This window comes from Thermobia domestica, chromosome 10 (assembly GCF_964235325.1).
Source record: "Thermobia domestica chromosome 10, izTheDome1.hap1.1, whole genome shotgun sequence".
NCBI classification, from domain to species: Eukaryota; Metazoa; Arthropoda; class Insecta; order Zygentoma; family Lepismatidae; genus Thermobia; species Thermobia domestica.
This window is the reverse complement of record NC_137463.1, coordinates 11,297,108-11,316,923: the sequence shown is the minus strand read 5'-3', so window position 1 is coordinate 11,316,923 and position 19,816 is coordinate 11,297,108. Positions and strand designations below refer to the sequence as shown.

The window sequence follows — 19,816 nt, the reverse complement described above, 5'->3', positions numbered from 1 at the left end:
ATCTACTCCTGCCTGAAGCATAGAATTTCACGACAATTGAATTGAGATCTAAGAGGTACTGCAGATGATATGTCAAATTATAATTCTCAAAACTGAGATCATAAAAAGGATTTCTCATACAGATATTATTCTACATAAAATACGACAAAACTATGCAAGGCGAGCAACACAGTTTTCTTGAACGATGTAAATTTAGATAAAGTGGGAAAATGCAGTGACAGAAATTTGAAAGAGAAATCAGTTTTCCAAATTTTAGTTCTCTATACCTCATACATATACTGGTTTTAAAAAGCTGAAAACGCCCTTGTTTGAAATGTGTTTACGATGGTCAATATATATCCTTCTGTGTTCGATTTTCGATCAGTGGAACCGTATATGTTACGCTTGTCGTTACTATTTCAACGAGCAACAATGGAGCATACGAAACATCGTAAACACTTTTCAAAGTATAGTATTTGTGGCGTTTTAAACGGTAGTATATCAACAAGAAATAAAGAACTGCAAAAATTTGGAATGCTACTTTCTCCTTCAAATTTTTGTTACTACTTTGACCTCTATATTTACACATTCCAAACAATATATATATATATATATATATATATATATATATATATATATATATATATATATATATATATATATATCTTGCCTCACCTTGCACAATTTTGCTTATACTATGCAATATCTATGTCAAATTGTTTTTTTGGTTCCAATTTCAAGAATTATGATTTGACATATCTGCAGTACCTCTCAAACCTTGATTCAACTGACGTCTAATTTGACATTATAGGCAGAAGTACCTCTGATACACAGCGCAAAGTTCTCCTGAAAAAAAAAAAAAAAAATCACAGTAGATACAAAAATCTGGGGTGTTTGAAAACTTTTGAGCGGTAGTGTACATGATGACTTTAGTACTTGGAAACGATTTTAAAGACGGAATTACATAGCAGCTTTTATAGATAAAAAATATTAATTAGGAACAATTGAGTTTTGAAATATTTCCCGTTTTTTATTGTTTTTTGAAAGTCATTTGAAAAGTAATGAACTAAAAATACAATTACGGACAGAAGTTTAATAATTAAGGTAAATAGAGTCCGTAACAATAAATAATTATCGCATTATGCTAGCAGTGGACACCATTAATTTATACTGTACTACTTTCATATTGTGGCTAAGCGGTTAGTGTACGCGCCTTTGGCGTGGGACTCGGGTTCGATTCCCGGCGGGAGCTCATGTGGTTCGGATTCCACGTTAATCAGTAGGTCCCGTCTCATATAGCCTCGCTGCTGAAAGGGGCGTTAAACTCAAAATCAACTCAACTTTCATATTATATAGAAAAATAACACGTAACTCACTTATCAATGTTCTGGTCACACTGTGATAGCTAGAAACGTGAAATTTGGTTAGATAATTCCTTTTGTCATAAAAGCAAGGGTTAAGAAAGTTTTTTTTTAAAAAAAAATACGTATCCTAAGTGAGGCAAAGCCTTCTTTTCTTGATAAGAATAGAATATCTCATGAATCCCTGAAGTTATGGAAATGAAATTTGGTATATACACTTCACATTAAAAATAATTTCATGTTCCGAAAATTCCACTCTTAAAAGAAGAAATGTACAGTTTCTATAACATTAAGATTTTCGTTTTTATATTTCAGAAAGTGTCCAATGTAAGAATTCGTTTACGTTAGAGATGTGAAATAACATATCAAACTCTTCACTAAAAACAAGGGAACATGTGTTTTCGAAAATTCCTCTCCTAAGAGGGGAAAGACGGAAAACGTCTATAATATTCAGATTTATGTTTCTTTTATCAAAAAGCGCCCAATGTAAGGTTCTGTTTAAGTTGGAGGTATGAAATTAGGTATACAAACTCTTCATTAAAAATTAGGAAATATTGCAGTGTTTTCGAAAATTTCACTTCTTAATGCAGAAAGGGGGGCAATTTCTACAATATTTAAGTTTCCGCTTTTATTTTTAATAAACCCTTTCTACCCGTGCGAAGAGCTGTCACTTCCGTTATTGCAAATCAAGAACTGAAATCAGCATTACATAGATGTTTGTTAGTTCCGATTTAATTTTCGATGCAGATTTTATTTGTTTGTAGTTGTACGCTTCTGTCCATAACCGAAGGTACCTAGGTATATGAGAGGGGGAACCTAAGATTTAACACTGAATCCATTTTAAGAAGAATCGAATCTTGATCTTTCATACTAAAAGTGACAACGGTAATTCGCTAAACACGAGGACGCCCTTAAATTCGTTATATATTTTATGCTTAAAAATATTTCAGTAACTATAAAGCAATGGTTCTCAACCTAATTCCTATTACGACCCCCATTTTATCACATCCTCTTGCTAGCGACCCCCTTATAATTCCTGGTTTATAATAAGCTTGTGTAGAGTTTTTAATATACCTATTGCGGTAATCTCACGATATCTATCCATTTCTATAACAGAAGAATCCATTTGTTGTCTACAGTGGATACAGCAACTTCCCTTAAACCGAATGGATTAAACCAATTTTGGTCAGTTCATTTATATTACAAATATCGAATCCGATCTGTTATATTCTTTCAAAATGGGGGCCGTTTGAAAATTTTAAAGCTTCATAACTCCCTTAGTTTTGGGTCACATGATAAATATTTTTAAGCATTGGACAATAATTGTTTAAAAAAAAAAGTTGTTGAGTAATTTAAATGACTTGATAATGTGCGTCACGAAGATTGAATCGGACATTGCCACACTAGTGAAATCACACCATGCTCAGGTGTCTCATTAGCTTTCAATTTTAATTTTATTTCAATATGCAGGTTTTGTGCATTTGGATTTCTCTGGTATTTCAATGTACAGATCTCATTATTTTCATATCGTACCTCTTTCATTTAAATTGATTTCTAAACAACTTTACACCTGTTGGAAATGGTTAGTAGACTTATTTTTTTATTATTCTTAACGGTATGTGCAAAAATAAAAAAACATGCCTATCAGAACAAAATTCATTTCCGGTATTAGACTAATTATATTTATCTCTTCCGCTCATCTTCGCGACTCCATGAAACTCTTTCGTGACCCTAGGTTTTAAAAAATTGGGTCGCGACTCCATGAAACCCTTTCGTGACCCTCCTAAGGGTTCGCGACTCCCAGGTTGAAAAACGCTACACTACAGCAAAGAATTAGAATTTTGTAAGAATCTCGAAAACTTACCTATATTTTCAAGATAGTTCTCGTTGATAAGAAACATGGTTTGAAAACGATTATAACATTATAAGCTGAGAAATGAGATTTAGCAGAAAATATGAAAAATGAAATGAAATCTTCCAGTTTTACGTCCCTCGGTTACCCCTTTCAGAATTTTTGGTAACTTTTGTTGCCATGGCATACTATCGTCTTTGATCGCTTATTTAGGTTCTATAACAGGCATTTAAGCCGGGTTATTTTTATTGGTCAAGTCAAGGATGGACCAAAGAACACTCCAGATGTGTTTTGGAACAGAATGGTCAACTTGGCTGCGCCAAGTGGAGGCGGAGGAGTGTGACTTTTTTATTTTGTCTTAAGGTAAATATCAAAAATTTTTCACGCCTTTAGTTTTCAAGATATCAGATTGAAATTTTGCATTCCGATTTTGTGTACTTTCTGGTATTTCCCAAAATTTTTTGAGATCCATACGCGAAACCGGGGTTGGGCCCGAGGGGCGCAAGTGTTCCGAGGTGATTTTGCTCAGATAAATTTTTGGTTTTTCCCGATTTTTCCGGTTCAGGTGTACGATACGGACATGTGAATGGTATCGTTGGAAAGGTCTTGTTATACTAAAGAAAATGACGTTTGAACCATATATATATATATATATATATATATATATATATATATATATATATATATATATATATATATATATAAGGCCTATCAGACTTTAAACATTTTTCCGTCCTTTGTTTTCAGATACAAGATTGAAATTTTGCACATTCGCTATGTACACAACAACGTATTAATTTTTAAAAAAAAAAAATCAGATCCCTACGTACACCCAAGCCCGAGCCAGAGGGGCAAAGTGTTTTGGCGAGATTTTAAAAAAAATATTCCGGGTTTTTCCTAAATTTTCCTGTTCATGTGTATGATACGGACACGTGAGTGGTACCAGTGGAAAGTGCTTGTTATACTGAAGAAAACGGCGTTTAAACCATTACTCTAGGTCAAATAGTAACGACGCACTACATTTTTGAAGTATTTTTTTATACATGTATACAGACACATGAACAAATGGGTCACCTCCAGACTTTCAAAAAATTCTTCCGACCTTAATTTCCAAGACACAAGATTGAACTTTTGCACACGTATTGTGTACATAACAATGTATTCTTTTAAAAAAATCAGATTCCTACAAGAACCAAGGCCCTGGCCAGAGGGGCGCAAAAATTTTAAAAAAAAAAAGTCTTCTTCGAAAAATCTCCCGGCTTTACCCGATTTTCACGTTTCTGGTGTATAATACGAACAAGCGAGTACTACCAGTGGAAAGTATGCTCTATCCTGAAAAAAAGCGAGGTATGAACCACAATCCTACGATAAATAGTAAGGTAGCAGTAGCTGTTCAAGTGAAAGTCTAAAAATTTACCTTTAAAAAAATGGGAATCCTAAAAGAGTTAAATCCCGTAGACTAACGGAGACGAATGACCAATGAAAATAAAGGATTAAGGGAGATGTTGTGGAATAAGGATGTGGGAGGAAATGAGAGAACCTCAAGAAAATCCACAGGCACAATGTCCAACACAAAACTTTAGCCAGTTTTGGAGTAAGGAGTGAGGACGCCATAAACAATGGAAATAGATGATCATGACAATAGTGGATGAAAATATGGGCACACTTTCAAAGAAATCGAAGTTAAAAACTGTTTAATGAATAACAAAAATTAGATATTCCTAAGCAATATCTTCTTTTAAACAGCTATTATAAAACTAGTACAGTGTTTATTTTATATTTGGAGTAATGATTCTCTACAATCTACTGCCTACCATGTGTGATCTCGGTTTCGATCCCCAAGTGGATGCAATTTTGATGCTAATCGAGCATGACAAGGCAATTGGGGAAGGGCTACTTAAAAAAAAACTCAGGCCTAGATTACTATTGGCCAATGAAATGAGAAATAATGCATGTTTCTTGCGATTCTAGACGTTAAACATCCAGCTTAACGTCACGATTTGGTGGACATAGAGATTCATAAGCTAAAAAAAATTGTCTTACTGATATATTAATATAATATATATAAACAAAGACTTTTGAGTATCTCTATTAATAGAAATTTCGTATCATAATGGATGACAATCGAAAGAAAAATAAGATTGTCCACAAACGAAATATATTCAGTATGTTGTTTCCATGTAAATATTATTATTGAACAAACACGTAATTAATTGTTTGCATCAATGAAAGCCAGAAAGTAGTTTTAATACACCACGTCTCATTGGAACAATGGCACTATTGCTTTTGATTACTCCCGTACAAAGAATAATTCCAGGTGCCGACGGTGGAGAAAAAAAAAATCAAGATTTTGTACTCACTCTGGCATGCTGCAGGTGTTGAGATCAAAGTACAGTTGTGGTTGTGCCCCAGCTGGAACCTTCATATCGTCAAGGGCGAGGAGGTCCTCTTGCAAGATTCGAACGTAGGACGGCATTTCTTGCGCTGCAAAGTTCTTGGCCACCATCCTGATGTCACCATGCGGCCATACGACTTGGCGCTGCTCCTGAAGACCTGTTACATGCTCTCGGAGGTACGGCTCTTGCCAGACTGACAACTGTTCGCTGGCCAGCATCAGGCCTCTTCCGCGCTCACCTGAGGAACACACTCCTCCCTCAACACGCGACAGCGCCCTTCGATTACAAGGAACTCAATCGAAATCTGAAAACACCGAGAGTCTTCCTAAGTCACTAGCAAACGCTCTTCTGCACCAGATAAACTTAGTTTCCAAACAACTAAGTTTACTTCGCACAAATCACTCGCGAAAACTAACACTACTGGAGGAAAAAAAAAGTTTCTTCCACACGCAAATACGATCAAATTTAACACTTCTGTAAAATCCAAAACGTATTATTTCAACTAACAGCAACAATAAAAGAACTACATGAAAATTTCGCAATGCGAAAGCAAGAGTTGATGGGTGTTCCTGAACTAAATGGTTTAAGTTACGTAAAATAAATGTATTTTAATTAAGACAAACTACTGCAATTTTAATCTAATGAAGATATAACTATCAACGTAACTAACAACAGTGTCAAAAAATAGTATTTTTCGGAAGTTCTTTATATTTTTTAAGAGTTTAGCTGATTTTTACTAACGTAATTAACGCGTAAATCACACGAAACTAATCAACAGTTTCATCTCTAACTAAAACTTGCTTGATTGTTAAGAAGAAAAGACCGCAATAGTATTTCACTTGTGAATCCATCGTTTAATTAATTTCGTGTACAAAATTTTAACACTGTCATATTAATCTTCCAAAATATTAAGAAGTTACAATTTTTTCACTCTGAGCCAGTGACGTATAGTCATAAGTTCACGAGATCATTTTCCCATACTCATATAATAAACAAATGACGTTTCTCTGTTTACATTCCCTTTCGTTGTAAACAAGTAAAATATATTGATATCACTAATCAAGCCTGATAGATGCTCTATTGATATCAGAAACGCACATGTGCCCTACTCGCAAAAAAAAAGTCCACAAGGCCACGTCACGCACTGACAACTTACTATAGCCGATGTATACCGAAACGTTTTCACAAAATCACTAAAACATTACTAATTTATCAAAGTCGTTTTTATAGCTACTTAACGTTATCTTTCAACACTTCTTACGTTTCTTCTAAGATTAATTACCTTATCTTTCTGCAAAGCATTACATTATTACGCTAGCATTAGTTTCATACATTGAAGTTCTATTAAATCACGCCATCTACGCTCTCAAGTGTATGATAACATCCAGAATATTATAAAACACAACCAGCTGAAAATGCTCCAAGAGCACTGCCGGAACAAACTTAAAATAAATGGATCGGGAAGGATAACTGTGATTGTTCCTACAAGTAAAAGTAAATCTTCATATCCGCACCTTCATCTCTTTCTCAGAAAAATGTTCAAAATATCATCTCTCTATGACTTACGGTTCCCGGGATATGGCTCCTTAAATCTTCCGAAATTCGAACTTTTTTGGCCAATATCTGAGGAACGGTGGCCAATTAGCCAGTGGTCAGTTAGCCACTGGCCACTAATTACTATTTAATACCAAAAATGTTTACCATCCTCATAGGTATTGATCAACACCAATATGATCTCTTTATGACTTACGGTTTCCGAGATATGGCTCCTTAAATCTCGGGAAGTCGGCCATTTTTTAGTCAATATCTCGGGAATGGTATGAGTGGCGCGAAAAGTTTCATTAGTTTCTCATACAGTTTTTGCTGCTCAAAATTGAAAAAAATTAGAAATTACAAACACACACACAGTTTTACAATATATATATATATATATATATATATATATATATATATATATATATATATATATATATATATATATATATATATATATAGAGAGAGAGAGAGAGAGAGAGAGAGAGAGAGAGAGAGAGAGAGCTCAGTAGCGAACTTCTAAAGTTTGTTGAAAATGATCTCAGATTATTAATTCTGTATTGTCCTACAGGTACCCGTGAGATCGCTAAAAATCAAGCAGTACTGGGGCAAGTCAGTGTTTATTTGATGGCCATAAAAGAAAACCAGATGCTGTTTCCAGTGCGGTGATGTTCACCCAATGTCCTGAGGACAATTATGATCCACTCCGATCAAGAAAACACAACAGAATGGAATTCGACATGTGCTGACCACACATTCCCAAATCACCGGTTGGTCGGTTTAAGCTCTTCCATGCATTGTACCAGGAAGTTCGTAATCGTAGGAATTAACAGTTTATAACAATATAATCTTCCCTGTTTAACTCATCATTATAGATATACTGCCATTATTGGCTGGTCACCTACCGCAAATAGAAATAATTCCATGAACTACAGTCTTTAGCTAACCTCTTCGTCTTCACGGGCTAATTTTCTGCTCCAATATCATTTATCTATAGTAGCCTTTCCATAGTTATCCTGCCAATATTAGCAGGTCGCTTGCCTCCAACAGAATTTCCATGCATCAAAACCTTTAGAAACCTCTTCGTCTTCACGTACGAATTTTATTTTTATACTAATCATCAACTGTAGTCTTTTGCTCCTCCCTCTTTTCCCTGCTACCGTACCTTCTAGTACATCACTCATGATACAATTCCTTCTCAGCTTATGTCCCAAACAGTTTCCCATCCTCTTTTTAATCACATCTAAAATTGTTCTTTTCTCTGCCTTCATTCGTTTTCCGTTTCACTCAACTACTTCTTTCCATTCTTCTTCACACCCACATTTCGAAAGTCAACAGTTCTTTTTCCATCAATTTTGCATAATGGCCATGTTCTTGTCCCCGTAGAATACAATACTCCATACAAAATATTTTATTCGTTTTTTCTAAACTTCTTCAGTTCTGGCTCACTGAAGAATAAAATTGTGCCTGATAATGGAAGAGTTGTAGATTAGTAAAGAACGGGTCGAAGAAACTTTGCATGAACACTTAAACATGAGAAAAAAATTAGCGTGCACTGAGTACAGAAAATACTCACGTTGCTCGATAAGCAACGAGGACAGAGAGTTGTAAAGAATTTTTGGAATTAGCCGGAGACAATTTCAATGAAATTAGCGTCCGAATCGTAACTTTAGATGTGACTTGGATTCATCAATATGATCCGGAGTCTATGAAGTGCATTAAAAAGGGAGAAAGGCCATCATAGAAATTTAAGGTAAAATTATTGGCTTCGAGGCTTATGGCGATTTGGGGGAGGGGGCAGGGAAGGTGTTCTGCTGAGATGAATAGTCAATAACACAAATTTATTGGCTCAGTTTCGCGGGCACCTTACGAAGTGACGTAGGAATTCAGACACGGAGTGCTGTTTTTGCAGTACAACGCGCAGGTCAGCGCGGTTTAGAGGCAGGTCTTAAGAGGTACAGGATTTACATAGGTACATTACCCACCCTACCGCCCAGACCTAGCCCCGAGCGACTATTTTCTGTTTTCTCGAAAAAGGAGTTATAAGGCCAGAGATTTGAAAATGAGAACATCATCAAGGCCGTAGAAATCCATTTTGAAAGTAAAGAAAAAACATATTCTTTTCGGCGGTATTAAAGTACTGTATGCACCATGTGAGAAATGTATTTCATTTGAGAAAAACTATATTGAGAAATATTTTTTTTTTAAATACAACTTTCAAATTTTATGCATGTATGTATTTACCGGTATTTATTTATTTATTTATTGTATATTGAACACAACAGCTGTATACCCATGACAGTGTTCAGTAGTACAACATAAATAATTACATTACATAATATATGTTCTGCATGCTAAACTATGTAGTCAAAGTATTTTTATATATACATTCATGTCCAAAATTATTGTCGCATGTCTATAAATATGTTTTTGTAGGAATATAATTTGATAACGAATTCGCTCGGTATTTCTTATAATGCTAGTATGTGTATAATCGGCAAAGACATGTATGTGGCAAATTTCATGTCAAATGGGCAGCAAATAAGAACAATAAAACTTTCTTGTCCATTTAGCAAAATTTTGTTTTACTCATTCTAATTTTCATATTTATAATTCTATTCCTATGGCATTTACCACAAATGTACATTTCCCGATTATACACATAGTATCAGTATTAAAAGTACCCTGCAAAATCATTATCAAATTATATTCTTACAAGAAGAGAGTTATAGATATGCGACAATCATTTTAGACATGAGTGTACATCAAATATATCTATAGTAGGGCATTTTATTTGGACACTTACACATTGTGCACATTCTTCTAATAGGCGATATACTTAATGCATCAGTATGCTGGAATGGTCCATGAAATGTTTGTAGCCGTGAGCGTATTTTCCTATTCGGGACATGGAGGGACATTTCGGACAATAGTATTGGCGAATCAATCTCGTTGTGGATAAGTTTATGCAAAACACACAGAAAGAAATTAGCTCTTCTTGCTTCAAGAGAATATATTGAATAACTTGGTAGGCGTTCAAAATATTTTTTATATCAAGGATAGATCCCCATGTCTTTATATATTAAATAGCGAATAAATTTTGATTGAATTGCTTCTAATTGGTCTGTATATTTTTGCGCACTAGGATTCCATGTTATGGACGCGTATTCCAGTTTGATACGTACATATGCAGCATATAGAATTTTAAGAACATCAGCGTTCTTGAATTCACTTCCCAGTCTCATTACAAATCAGAGATTTCTATAAGCCTCATTTACAATTCGATTTAGGTGAATATCAAACGAGAGATTTGATCTTATTGATACGCCCAGATCAGTTATTTGGTCAACTGTTTGCAGTGGTATGTCATTAATATGATACTTAAATTCCAAGTAATTTCTTTTTCTTATATAATATATTACACTGCACTTCTCAATGTTTAGTAGTATCTTATTAATTTCACGCCACTCATGAAGTGCATTGATATCATTTTGCAAATTAATGCAGTCTCTTTCCGAGTGTAAGGGATAGTAAATTGTTAAATCATCTACATATAACAGTTTTTGTGACTTTATTACTTCAGGTAAATTATTAATATAAAAGAGGAACAGCAAAGGTCCTAAGTACGAGCCTTGTGGAACACCTGAATGAACTAAATTCAGTGGTCAGGACATTTTTGTAGCGAATACAATGCGTGCGTTCACGGAGATATCACGTTAAAAATTTACGTAGATATGAGAAAAATTAAATGTTATAAGCTTGCTAAGAAGAATATCGTGATTAATAACATTAAACGCCTTACTGAAATTTGTATAAATTGTGGCAACTTAATTTTTATTGTCAATTTATCTTGCTAATAAGAAGTAAGTGAACTCGGCAAGATTAGTTATGTTAATTTTCTGGGTAGAAAGCTATGCTAATTTTGCGAAATAATAGAAGAGACAAGGGAATATATTTTTGTCTGTATAATAATTTCAAATATTTTAGCAGGTGTAGAGATCACAGCTATTGGTCTATAACTTTTTACATCAGTATTATTTCTACAGGCTTTAGGAATTGGAATGTTCTACTAATGCTCTCAATGCCTAAGGTCGCGAACTTAGCCGCTCTTCGTATAGGCTATATGCCAGTACGTAGCATACTAGAAGTTCATTAGAAAATGCTAATTGCCCTCAACTGTAATTATTAATTCTTTACAGACAGGATGGTAATTATTTGTTACAGTTACACTTCTCTCCCAATAAGGTATTCTAATACATAATTTGATAACAATAGTGTTAGCATTTATAATTATTTTTAGATTTGCTTGAGATGAACTTATGATATTTCTTGTCTTGAAGCTTGAAGGTTGAAAAACACTTTTTTTTTTATTTTTAGATTTAGAGCTAAATATCAGAGAAATGCAGAGAAACAATTTAGGGCTAAATATCTCTAAATGTACACTCTATACACAAAATAGTTTCACTGCATAAAAGAATGTCCTTTGTTTATTGTTTGAAACGACACCAAAGTTAATTAGTGACAAAGATATCACTCCTGAATTACTCTGCTTCATTGCATGTTCGACAACAAATTATCGGATATAAAATCGAATTACTCGTTTTGTTTATTAAAATAATAAACATATAGACACCATAAGAAAATTTACACAATGCTCTTTTAGGTTTATTTTAAGACAATTTTTTATATTCCTCTTCGCTTATGACGATTTTGAAGTTTAAAATTGAAGAGAAAAAATATTTTCGTAAGCTCACAATTTAGAGCTAAGTATCTCGTGTCTCTATAGGCACATAAAATACTGTATTGTCTATGTTCTTTAAAAGAACATCAAAGTTACACCTCTATGTTGAATCGTAACGAAGATATCGTTATTTTATCTGGGTAATTCGTTTGGCAGCGGTATATTGATGGCATCACAAACTAGTTGAGAATGCTCCAAGAGCATTGCCAGAACGAACTTAAAAAGAAATAAATTTTTGAAATTTATATGAAATTTTATATTATATTTATTTGATTAAATTCTATAGATAATACACTTACATATTTGGAACCTGCGTATTAGGGGATCTATTGAATTTGGTATATGGTATAGCACTTTTTTATCACCATATATATTCCGAAAATGCAGATATAACCAGTGGCCACCGGTTACTATTTGGTGCCAAATTATTCATCATCCTCTTAGGTATTGATCAACACCAATATCATCCCTCTATAACTTATAGTTCCCGAGATATGACTCCTTAAATCTCCCAAAATCGGAACATTTTGATCAATATCTCGGGAACGGTAAGAGTGGCACGAAAAGATTCCATCACTTGTCTGGATAGTTTTTGATGCTCTACCAAATGGAGGGGGGCTCAAAATTGAAAAAAATCGCAAATAACAGACAGACGGACACATACACGCATACACATACACATATACATACATAGTAACGAACATTTTAAACTCGTTGAAAATTTCCTCCGCTGGGAATTCTGGAAACTTTTAGTATGTCACATGGAATGCTTCTCTAAGTATTTTCACCAATTTTTATTTCTCATTCTTAATGTTAATCTGCTTCAACTAACTGTCATCATTTCTTCTTATTATTCTTAATATCGTATCATTCTATCTTCAACCTCAACATGAGTTCTAACATCAACTCCTCTGGGCTTGTGTCACTTGCTAACAGTCGTTCTTTCAGAAAAAAATCTTCCGGGGGGACACTGCTGGTACTTTTCTATTTACTATTATATTAAAGACGTATTATTTTGGTCTCCTCCGGGGGGCACTCTAAGAGCTACGCGGGGGCAGTGCCCCCCAAAACATGTTTGGAAAAAACGCTAATACCCCATTTCTTTTACGATTTAGTTTCAAACAACTGCAGCTATTTAGAATTAGATATATCATTGGCGGTAGTTTAAGACTATGAGTAACTTTACAAAGTGCGAATCTGTGATGTTCAAATTATTAACAATAATTGAAATCCAAATATGAAATTGATCAAAATAAAACATTTTAATAAAAGGTCCATTGCCCTAAGAAATGTTCCGAATTACAGGAATAAAACGGGAAAAATGAAAAACGACTGAGAGGGTTGGAGAGTGGATCTGGAAAGGAATGGTTAAAATAAATTCAATTGAAAGAAAATCCAATAATGACGCGTTAATGAAATTAGTTTAGGAACACTGTTAGAGTTGAAATCGACCTTTTGTAGGTTAATTAAACTTTCCTTCTATTTCCTACATTAGTAAGAAGATATTAATGTGGTTCTAAGCTCTTTTATTACGTTAGAAACGTACGAATACTCCTTAAAGATTATCTGCACACTTAAGTAATAAGTAATAATGTAATCTGACAGTCTATAGTTGTTACCACAATATTCAGCACTTCAACTTTATCCATATTTATTTGGCTTCTAATAAATGGAGATATACTTGAATAACATCACTCAATAGCACAGAGCATCAAGCTGATTTAAAACTTATTTCTCAAATTCAGAGCATTTTGCTAACCAAATTATTAGTAACATTGCAAAACCAATCTGAAGAACTTTTAACTTGAAAACATACGGTTTATCTTCGCAACTACCATGGACAACAAATAACTAATTTTGTACGTTCAAAATACAAAAACACTTTCTGGTAACTATACCTAACAAATATTAACAGTAAAAGCAGTCGTGCCCGCCCCCCTCATGTCCATGACGCACCCCCCCTTAATTGTCTATCCGTACGTGTTCTTCTATGAAAAAAAATCTTTTCGATTAATTTTTGCACCCCCTCCCCTCTAACATATTTATATAGATTTTTAACCCCCCCAAATATTTCAATGACGCAGTTTGCGTCATAGCCCCCCCTTGTGGGCACCCCTGGTAAAAGCAATTTAAAAGGCAAACTGGTTATCAGGGGATGTCTACCCCCCCTCAAGGGCTTGCGTGCATCCTCCTAAATTATCTCAATTACTATTCTGCCTACAAATTACTATTCTCCAATTTGATTGTACCAAATTAAAAATTATGTTCCTCCAAAATAATTTAATGGACACAACCTGTGCTCTAAACCCACCTGTTGGTATCCCTGCTGGTTACTACACATTATTTAAGAAGAAACTGTCTTATAGGGCAACAATTCACAATATGTGTGTCGCGAAATTTATCCACGTCCAAACTCCAAATCTGATGGCCAATCTCTCAGGAAATATTTCACATGCGTACTAAACAATTCAAGATCTACTATCATCCCAAGTGTAGTCAAGACCGAACGAGTTCTGTAGATTTCGTATGATATAAGCCTGCACTGCTCTTGACATTAGGGGTGCCTATGACAAGAGCTAAGGCCGTTCGAGCTAAGGCGGGAACTCATGTAGTTCGGATTCCAGGTTCACGTCTCATATAGTCTCAGTGCTTAACGAGACGCTAAGCTCAGTCAACGAAAAGAAACAAACCGAGAGTTCAGGCTATCTCGTCTCGAAAGGTGTTTCTATTGAAAGAGTTCTGTCTCATCTCGTTTCATAAATAAATCTATTTGTGGAAGTGTTTTTCTTTAGAAAACTCAAACGAAGAACGAAACAGGGAAGTTGAACCCTGATCCAATTCAGAATGAAGATGATTTTGAAGTTTCTCTTCAAAATTGTCATTTTTACACTAGCGCCATCTGTATGGCAATTCTATGAAACACTTGAATTCTGCATATCACTGTCCAAATATACGTTGCTCATCTGATATTGTGTGTAGTTTAACCTGCTAACTACACTGCAAGTGAACGGTGACCAGTCACTTAAGAATTCCATATCCAGAGTATATAGTTTATTTTGCAGTCAAAATGATCATTTGACGAAATGCAAATTGGCAATCGGGTTATGAATGAGCCATTATACGCTTTAAAATGTGTGTTCCCTCTTTTCCTCCAGGGAAGAAAATAACAGTTTTAAAAAAGAATAACCCTGTCTGCAATATTTAAAGGAATATGTTTTACGTCATAGACTCTTCATTTCAACGTGACTGCATCCTGTTTACGGGATTATGTCAATAACACATGACGATCACATCCCGCGAAAAAAAAAATAACAATATTAGGTGAAAACATTCTTCCAGCCGAGTGCATGTACGTCCATTGGAATTGTTGTAAAAATCCACGACATTGCTAAAATAAAACAATTTATCTGCAACTGTACACGAGAAAATAGCATCATTATTTCATCTTATTCGTAGTTACCATTACGCAAGACAGATTAGTACTGTATTAGTACTGCCTGATAAAGGTTACACAATATACAGATCAGGCTGGTTGAAGATGTAAAAGTACTTCAAATACGCTGAACGATGGCTTCAATTTTTGACAAGGTGCAACGAAATGGCATTCTCGATTCAAAAAGAAAACCGAAACTATGGTGATGCGTTGATGGCATAACTGTGACATTAATTCATTTCAATACACTGGGAAATTAGTATTTGAACAGGTTACGTCAACTGCAGCTATTTACTGTAAGCTCTTAACATTACGTAAATCATCGTTATTATGTAGAACAAGGTATCTAATCAAGAGCACTATAATAATCCATTACCGCTCCAACCTAGCAATCGCTAGATCCCGGGTCCGAATTCCCATCCAGCAATCTTGACAAAGTATATTATCAAAGAGATATGATGATATTTTAATATGTAAAAAATTGCAACCCATTCTCTACGAATCTCTTCTCTTCCCTTTTAGGTATATATATATATATATATATATATATATATATATATATATATATATATATATATATATATATATATATATATATATATATATATATGTGTGTGTGTGTGTGTATAAATGCACAAAATTTCCGGTCGCCAGGTTGCTATTGGCGACTAGAAATTCAGAGCTGGCGACCAGTGTTCAGTAGGGATGGTTTTTGCCTAAACACACAGGGCTGAGCAGTTTCTGTTTCATACGAAAATAATTGTTATTGAGTAAGAGAAAACACGCAATGAAGTCATCACAATATTCATGGAAAGTGAAATTTTCACAACGTTGTAATTCGCTCCTCCTTTCCCACCCTCAATCGAAATGGTTTCCCTCGTTGCACTTCGAGCGAGAGATTATTTCCCCTGCTGTTTGGACCTAGAACAACTAGGAAGACAGCAGTGCCTAGAACAGATCAACCAATCATGTCCCGATGACAGTGATAAGTAAATAATTAACAAAATAAGTAAATACGTAAAATATTTTTTAAAAAGGATATTTGCATGAGATACCGTTATCACTGCAATCGACAACTGGTACTTCAGTACAGAAAGAGCGTTACATAAACGTGAAGTCTTAAAATATTTTTTAACATGTATACGAATTGTCCAATTCAAAATTGATTAGCCTGAATCTAATTATTTGGTTTGGAAATTTTATGCCCTGATGTAATCTCTTTCTTTGTCAAAGGGGGGCGCGGTGGCTCAGTGGTAGAGCGTTCACCTCTGGTGCTTGGGGTCCCGGGTTCGATCCCAGCCCCCGCCAAGTGAACTTTGTGGTTGACAAACACCGTGCTCGTGGGTTTTCTCGGGGTTCTCCCGTTTCCTCCCACTTTCTTCATTCCACCATTTCACTCATCTCTCATAATCACCGTCTCCTTTAGCCTAACCGGCATAACCGTGGGACGTAAAACTCAAAGATTTCATTTTTTTTTCTTTCTTTGTCAAACCAAAGACTGGGAGGGGGAAAGAGGCCCTCTCATAATTTGTACGAGAGATATACTGGCCACCATCAATTTTGGATTAGAGAGTGTGTTTGACTTTGAAATTTTGCGCCCTATATAGATATATTCTTCGCCTGGGGATAATACGTTTCATTTTGGACATCAAGGGCAGAATTTGGATTTAAACTGCATCGGAAGTGTCACTGTTCATTTCAGCGACCCCTAAAACTGTGGATTCGGAACTAGTATTAGCCATTTTCGATTATTTTGATATATTTCCCCCTCCCCAAGTTGCGGGGATGAATTTGGATTTAAACGGTATCGAAAGTGTCACTGTTCAACTTGGCGACCCCGAAAACTATGGATTCGACACTAATATCGGTCATTTTTGATCATTTTTAAATATTCTCCCTTCCCTCTCCTCTAAGCTGCAGCGTTAAAGTGAAGTGATAAAAAAAAAAAAAATACATTCTAGGCCCGAACCTCATCTATGTTGAAAATTTGATCGAGATTGGTTGGGTGGTTCAAGACTTATTAAGTCACAGAGTCACTTTTTTTTTTTTACATATATAGATAGTAATACAATACAAAAAGGAACTCTTTTTTTTACATATATACATAGTAATACAATACAAAAAGGAACTCTGAAAGACGGGTTTAATACTTTTTTAGATTAAAAGTCCAAATTTTACGTCTCTACCATAGAGGGATGCGAAATACGAACATATTATTATGGAATCCCTATTCCCACCGAATTTCAAAAATCCTTCCTTACTATCGGGGCTTCAAGTTTCGCCTAATACCTCCAAGCTATCAAACGTCAATCAAAGCGATAACACAGAGTTAATTTTCTTATTAGGGGAAAGTTGAATTTTTTTTAAAGAAACTTCGTTTAGTTCGCATACGATGGTAGTCCTACACCTCATTAATAATTAACATTTTCTCTTGAGACTATTTTCGGTCTGTTATTAAATAGTTCAGTATGTAGGGGCAAATTTTGACAAAACAAGCAAAATTAGTAGCTTAATAAAACTTTCAGGATAGTTTTCTTTCATCAAGTATAGTAATATCCTAAAAGTCCCCGAACATCCCTGTTGAGCTTCATCCAATGGCTGTCATATCCAATTTGGCCGCCACCGTCTATAGAACAATCATGTTTTCCTTGATTTCTCACCTTAGGTTCAAATCTACGGTCCTAGAAATTAAAATATTTTGTAAATAAAATTTCCTTTGTTTGATATATAATTCATCTGCATAGGTAAAGTGGATATAAAGTTACAAATGATAGAGTAGGTTTGTATCGTTTAATCTTGTACCTATGTTTCTTTCAGGCTTTTTTCTGATCATCTTGTTTTTTATACATATAATATTTATATAAGTAAAAAATAAAGATAATACATAAACATGACATAATTTCAATTGATATATGCAAAAATGGTACATCTGAGAGTAATGGGGCATTATACGAAAGTTTCTGTAAACTTAATTAGCAAAATAGTCCACAGAGAAAACATTATTTAAGCAACATTAAGTTTTTATAGGTGATAGAAATCATTTATAGTATATGAAAGGTAAAAAAAATTAACACATCCCTAGTACATAAACGATATGATACTGCACTGTTGGTATATAAACGATACGATTGGGTTGGACCAGACCCACGGCTGCTTCAGATGAAAAAAAGTCGTTGAAACAACGAGTTTTAAAAAGGGTGTTTATATTTTAGCAATTTAGTTTTTATATAATAAACTCTGCCTTTTTCAAAACAGGAAAGGTACCTATTACACTGAAAAACTAAAAAGAAAAGGAAAAAAAAAAAAGAACTTCGAAACATTCATAGAAGTAACACGCTTGAGGGTGGTTCAGTAGTAATATAATGCTAATATGTCACTTTCATCCAATTGTTTTCCTTACAATTAATGCATATATCTGAGTAAAACAATCTCGAACACGAACAGTTGGACTAAGAACATGAAAGTTTTATATATATATTCTACTCTATAAAGTTTTATTCTATTCATATACCGCAATCGTGCTTATACCGATTCTTAGTGCTTTGTTTAATTTATTTTATGATTTGTGCAATATCTCGTAGAATTTATGTTACTTCATTTTATGTTTCCCGTAAGAAATTTTGTAACCATATAACATGTTTCCCGTAAGGAATTTTGTAACTTCATATAACGTTTCCCGTAAGGAATTTTGTAACTTCATATAACATTTTCATATTTCAATGTGAAATATATAATATTGAGTCATATAGTGTAAATGTGCTTATACTGTTTTAATATTTATTTTTTTTTATTATTTTTAAATTTAGAAACTACAAATTTTTGTGCCAGTATTACCAACATAATTTTCCATTAGCAAATCTTGAATTCAAGATTCCCCTACACTTTCTCTTGAGCTAACATCTGCAAATTCCATTGCCAGAGGTAATTAGGCGAACCTTGAATAAGCAGAAGTTGAAGTCACTGTCCAAGTTTCTAGCTTAAACAGGTTGATCAGCTAGTCAGTCAGTCAGGATTTAGGGTGCCTTTAATGCATACTTCCAACTACTAGCCACAATAGAAAGAACGTAGGAGGTAATACTGGAACGTTATTCGTTGGTTAATTGTATGGTGATATCGATAAAAATCATTCCAGATTACATACAGCTCAACTCAATGTTTTTCAGTGCAACCACATAACAACAATATTTTCTTGATTCGTTTACTACGCCTCAAGTATTGGTATCTTTTGGATTATACTTCCTAATCCCGAAATCCCATGATTACATTCACTAATAGAAAATAGTTTTGATACGTTAGTTAAGACCACCCCTACTGACGACTACTGCATCTGAAGATTGTTGTATGCATAACTTATCCAAGAACTCACTTTGAATGTTAGACAACCAGCGCAGAACATATGGATTGCGCGTTGCACAACATATGATTCTGCCTACTCACAAATATTGTGTCTAAAGATTGTTGTATGCACAACCTATCCAAGAACTTACCTTTAATGTTAGGCAACCAGCGCAGAACATGTGG

The 19,816-nt window shown here is 34.5% G+C and overlaps 1 protein-coding gene across 8 annotated transcripts in view; it reads right to left on the bottom strand.

Moving 5' to 3' along the window:
* cyc (basic helix-loop-helix ARNT-like protein cyc) overlaps positions 1-19,816 on the bottom strand; it is a 323,518-nt gene that overhangs the window by 133,894 nt on the left and 169,808 nt on the right. For 2 of the 8 annotated variants that reach the window (XM_081727684.1, XM_081727692.1), the window contains exon 1: positions 5,553-5,825. The exons of the other annotated variants lie outside the window; for them this stretch is intronic. In XM_081727684.1, the coding sequence (XP_081583810.1) occupies positions 5,553-5,806 (254 nt within the window). In that variant the 5' untranslated portion in view covers positions 5,807-5,825. Of the gene's footprint in view, positions 1-5,552; positions 5,826-19,816 lie in introns of those variants that run through there. 8 annotated transcript variants of the gene reach the window in all.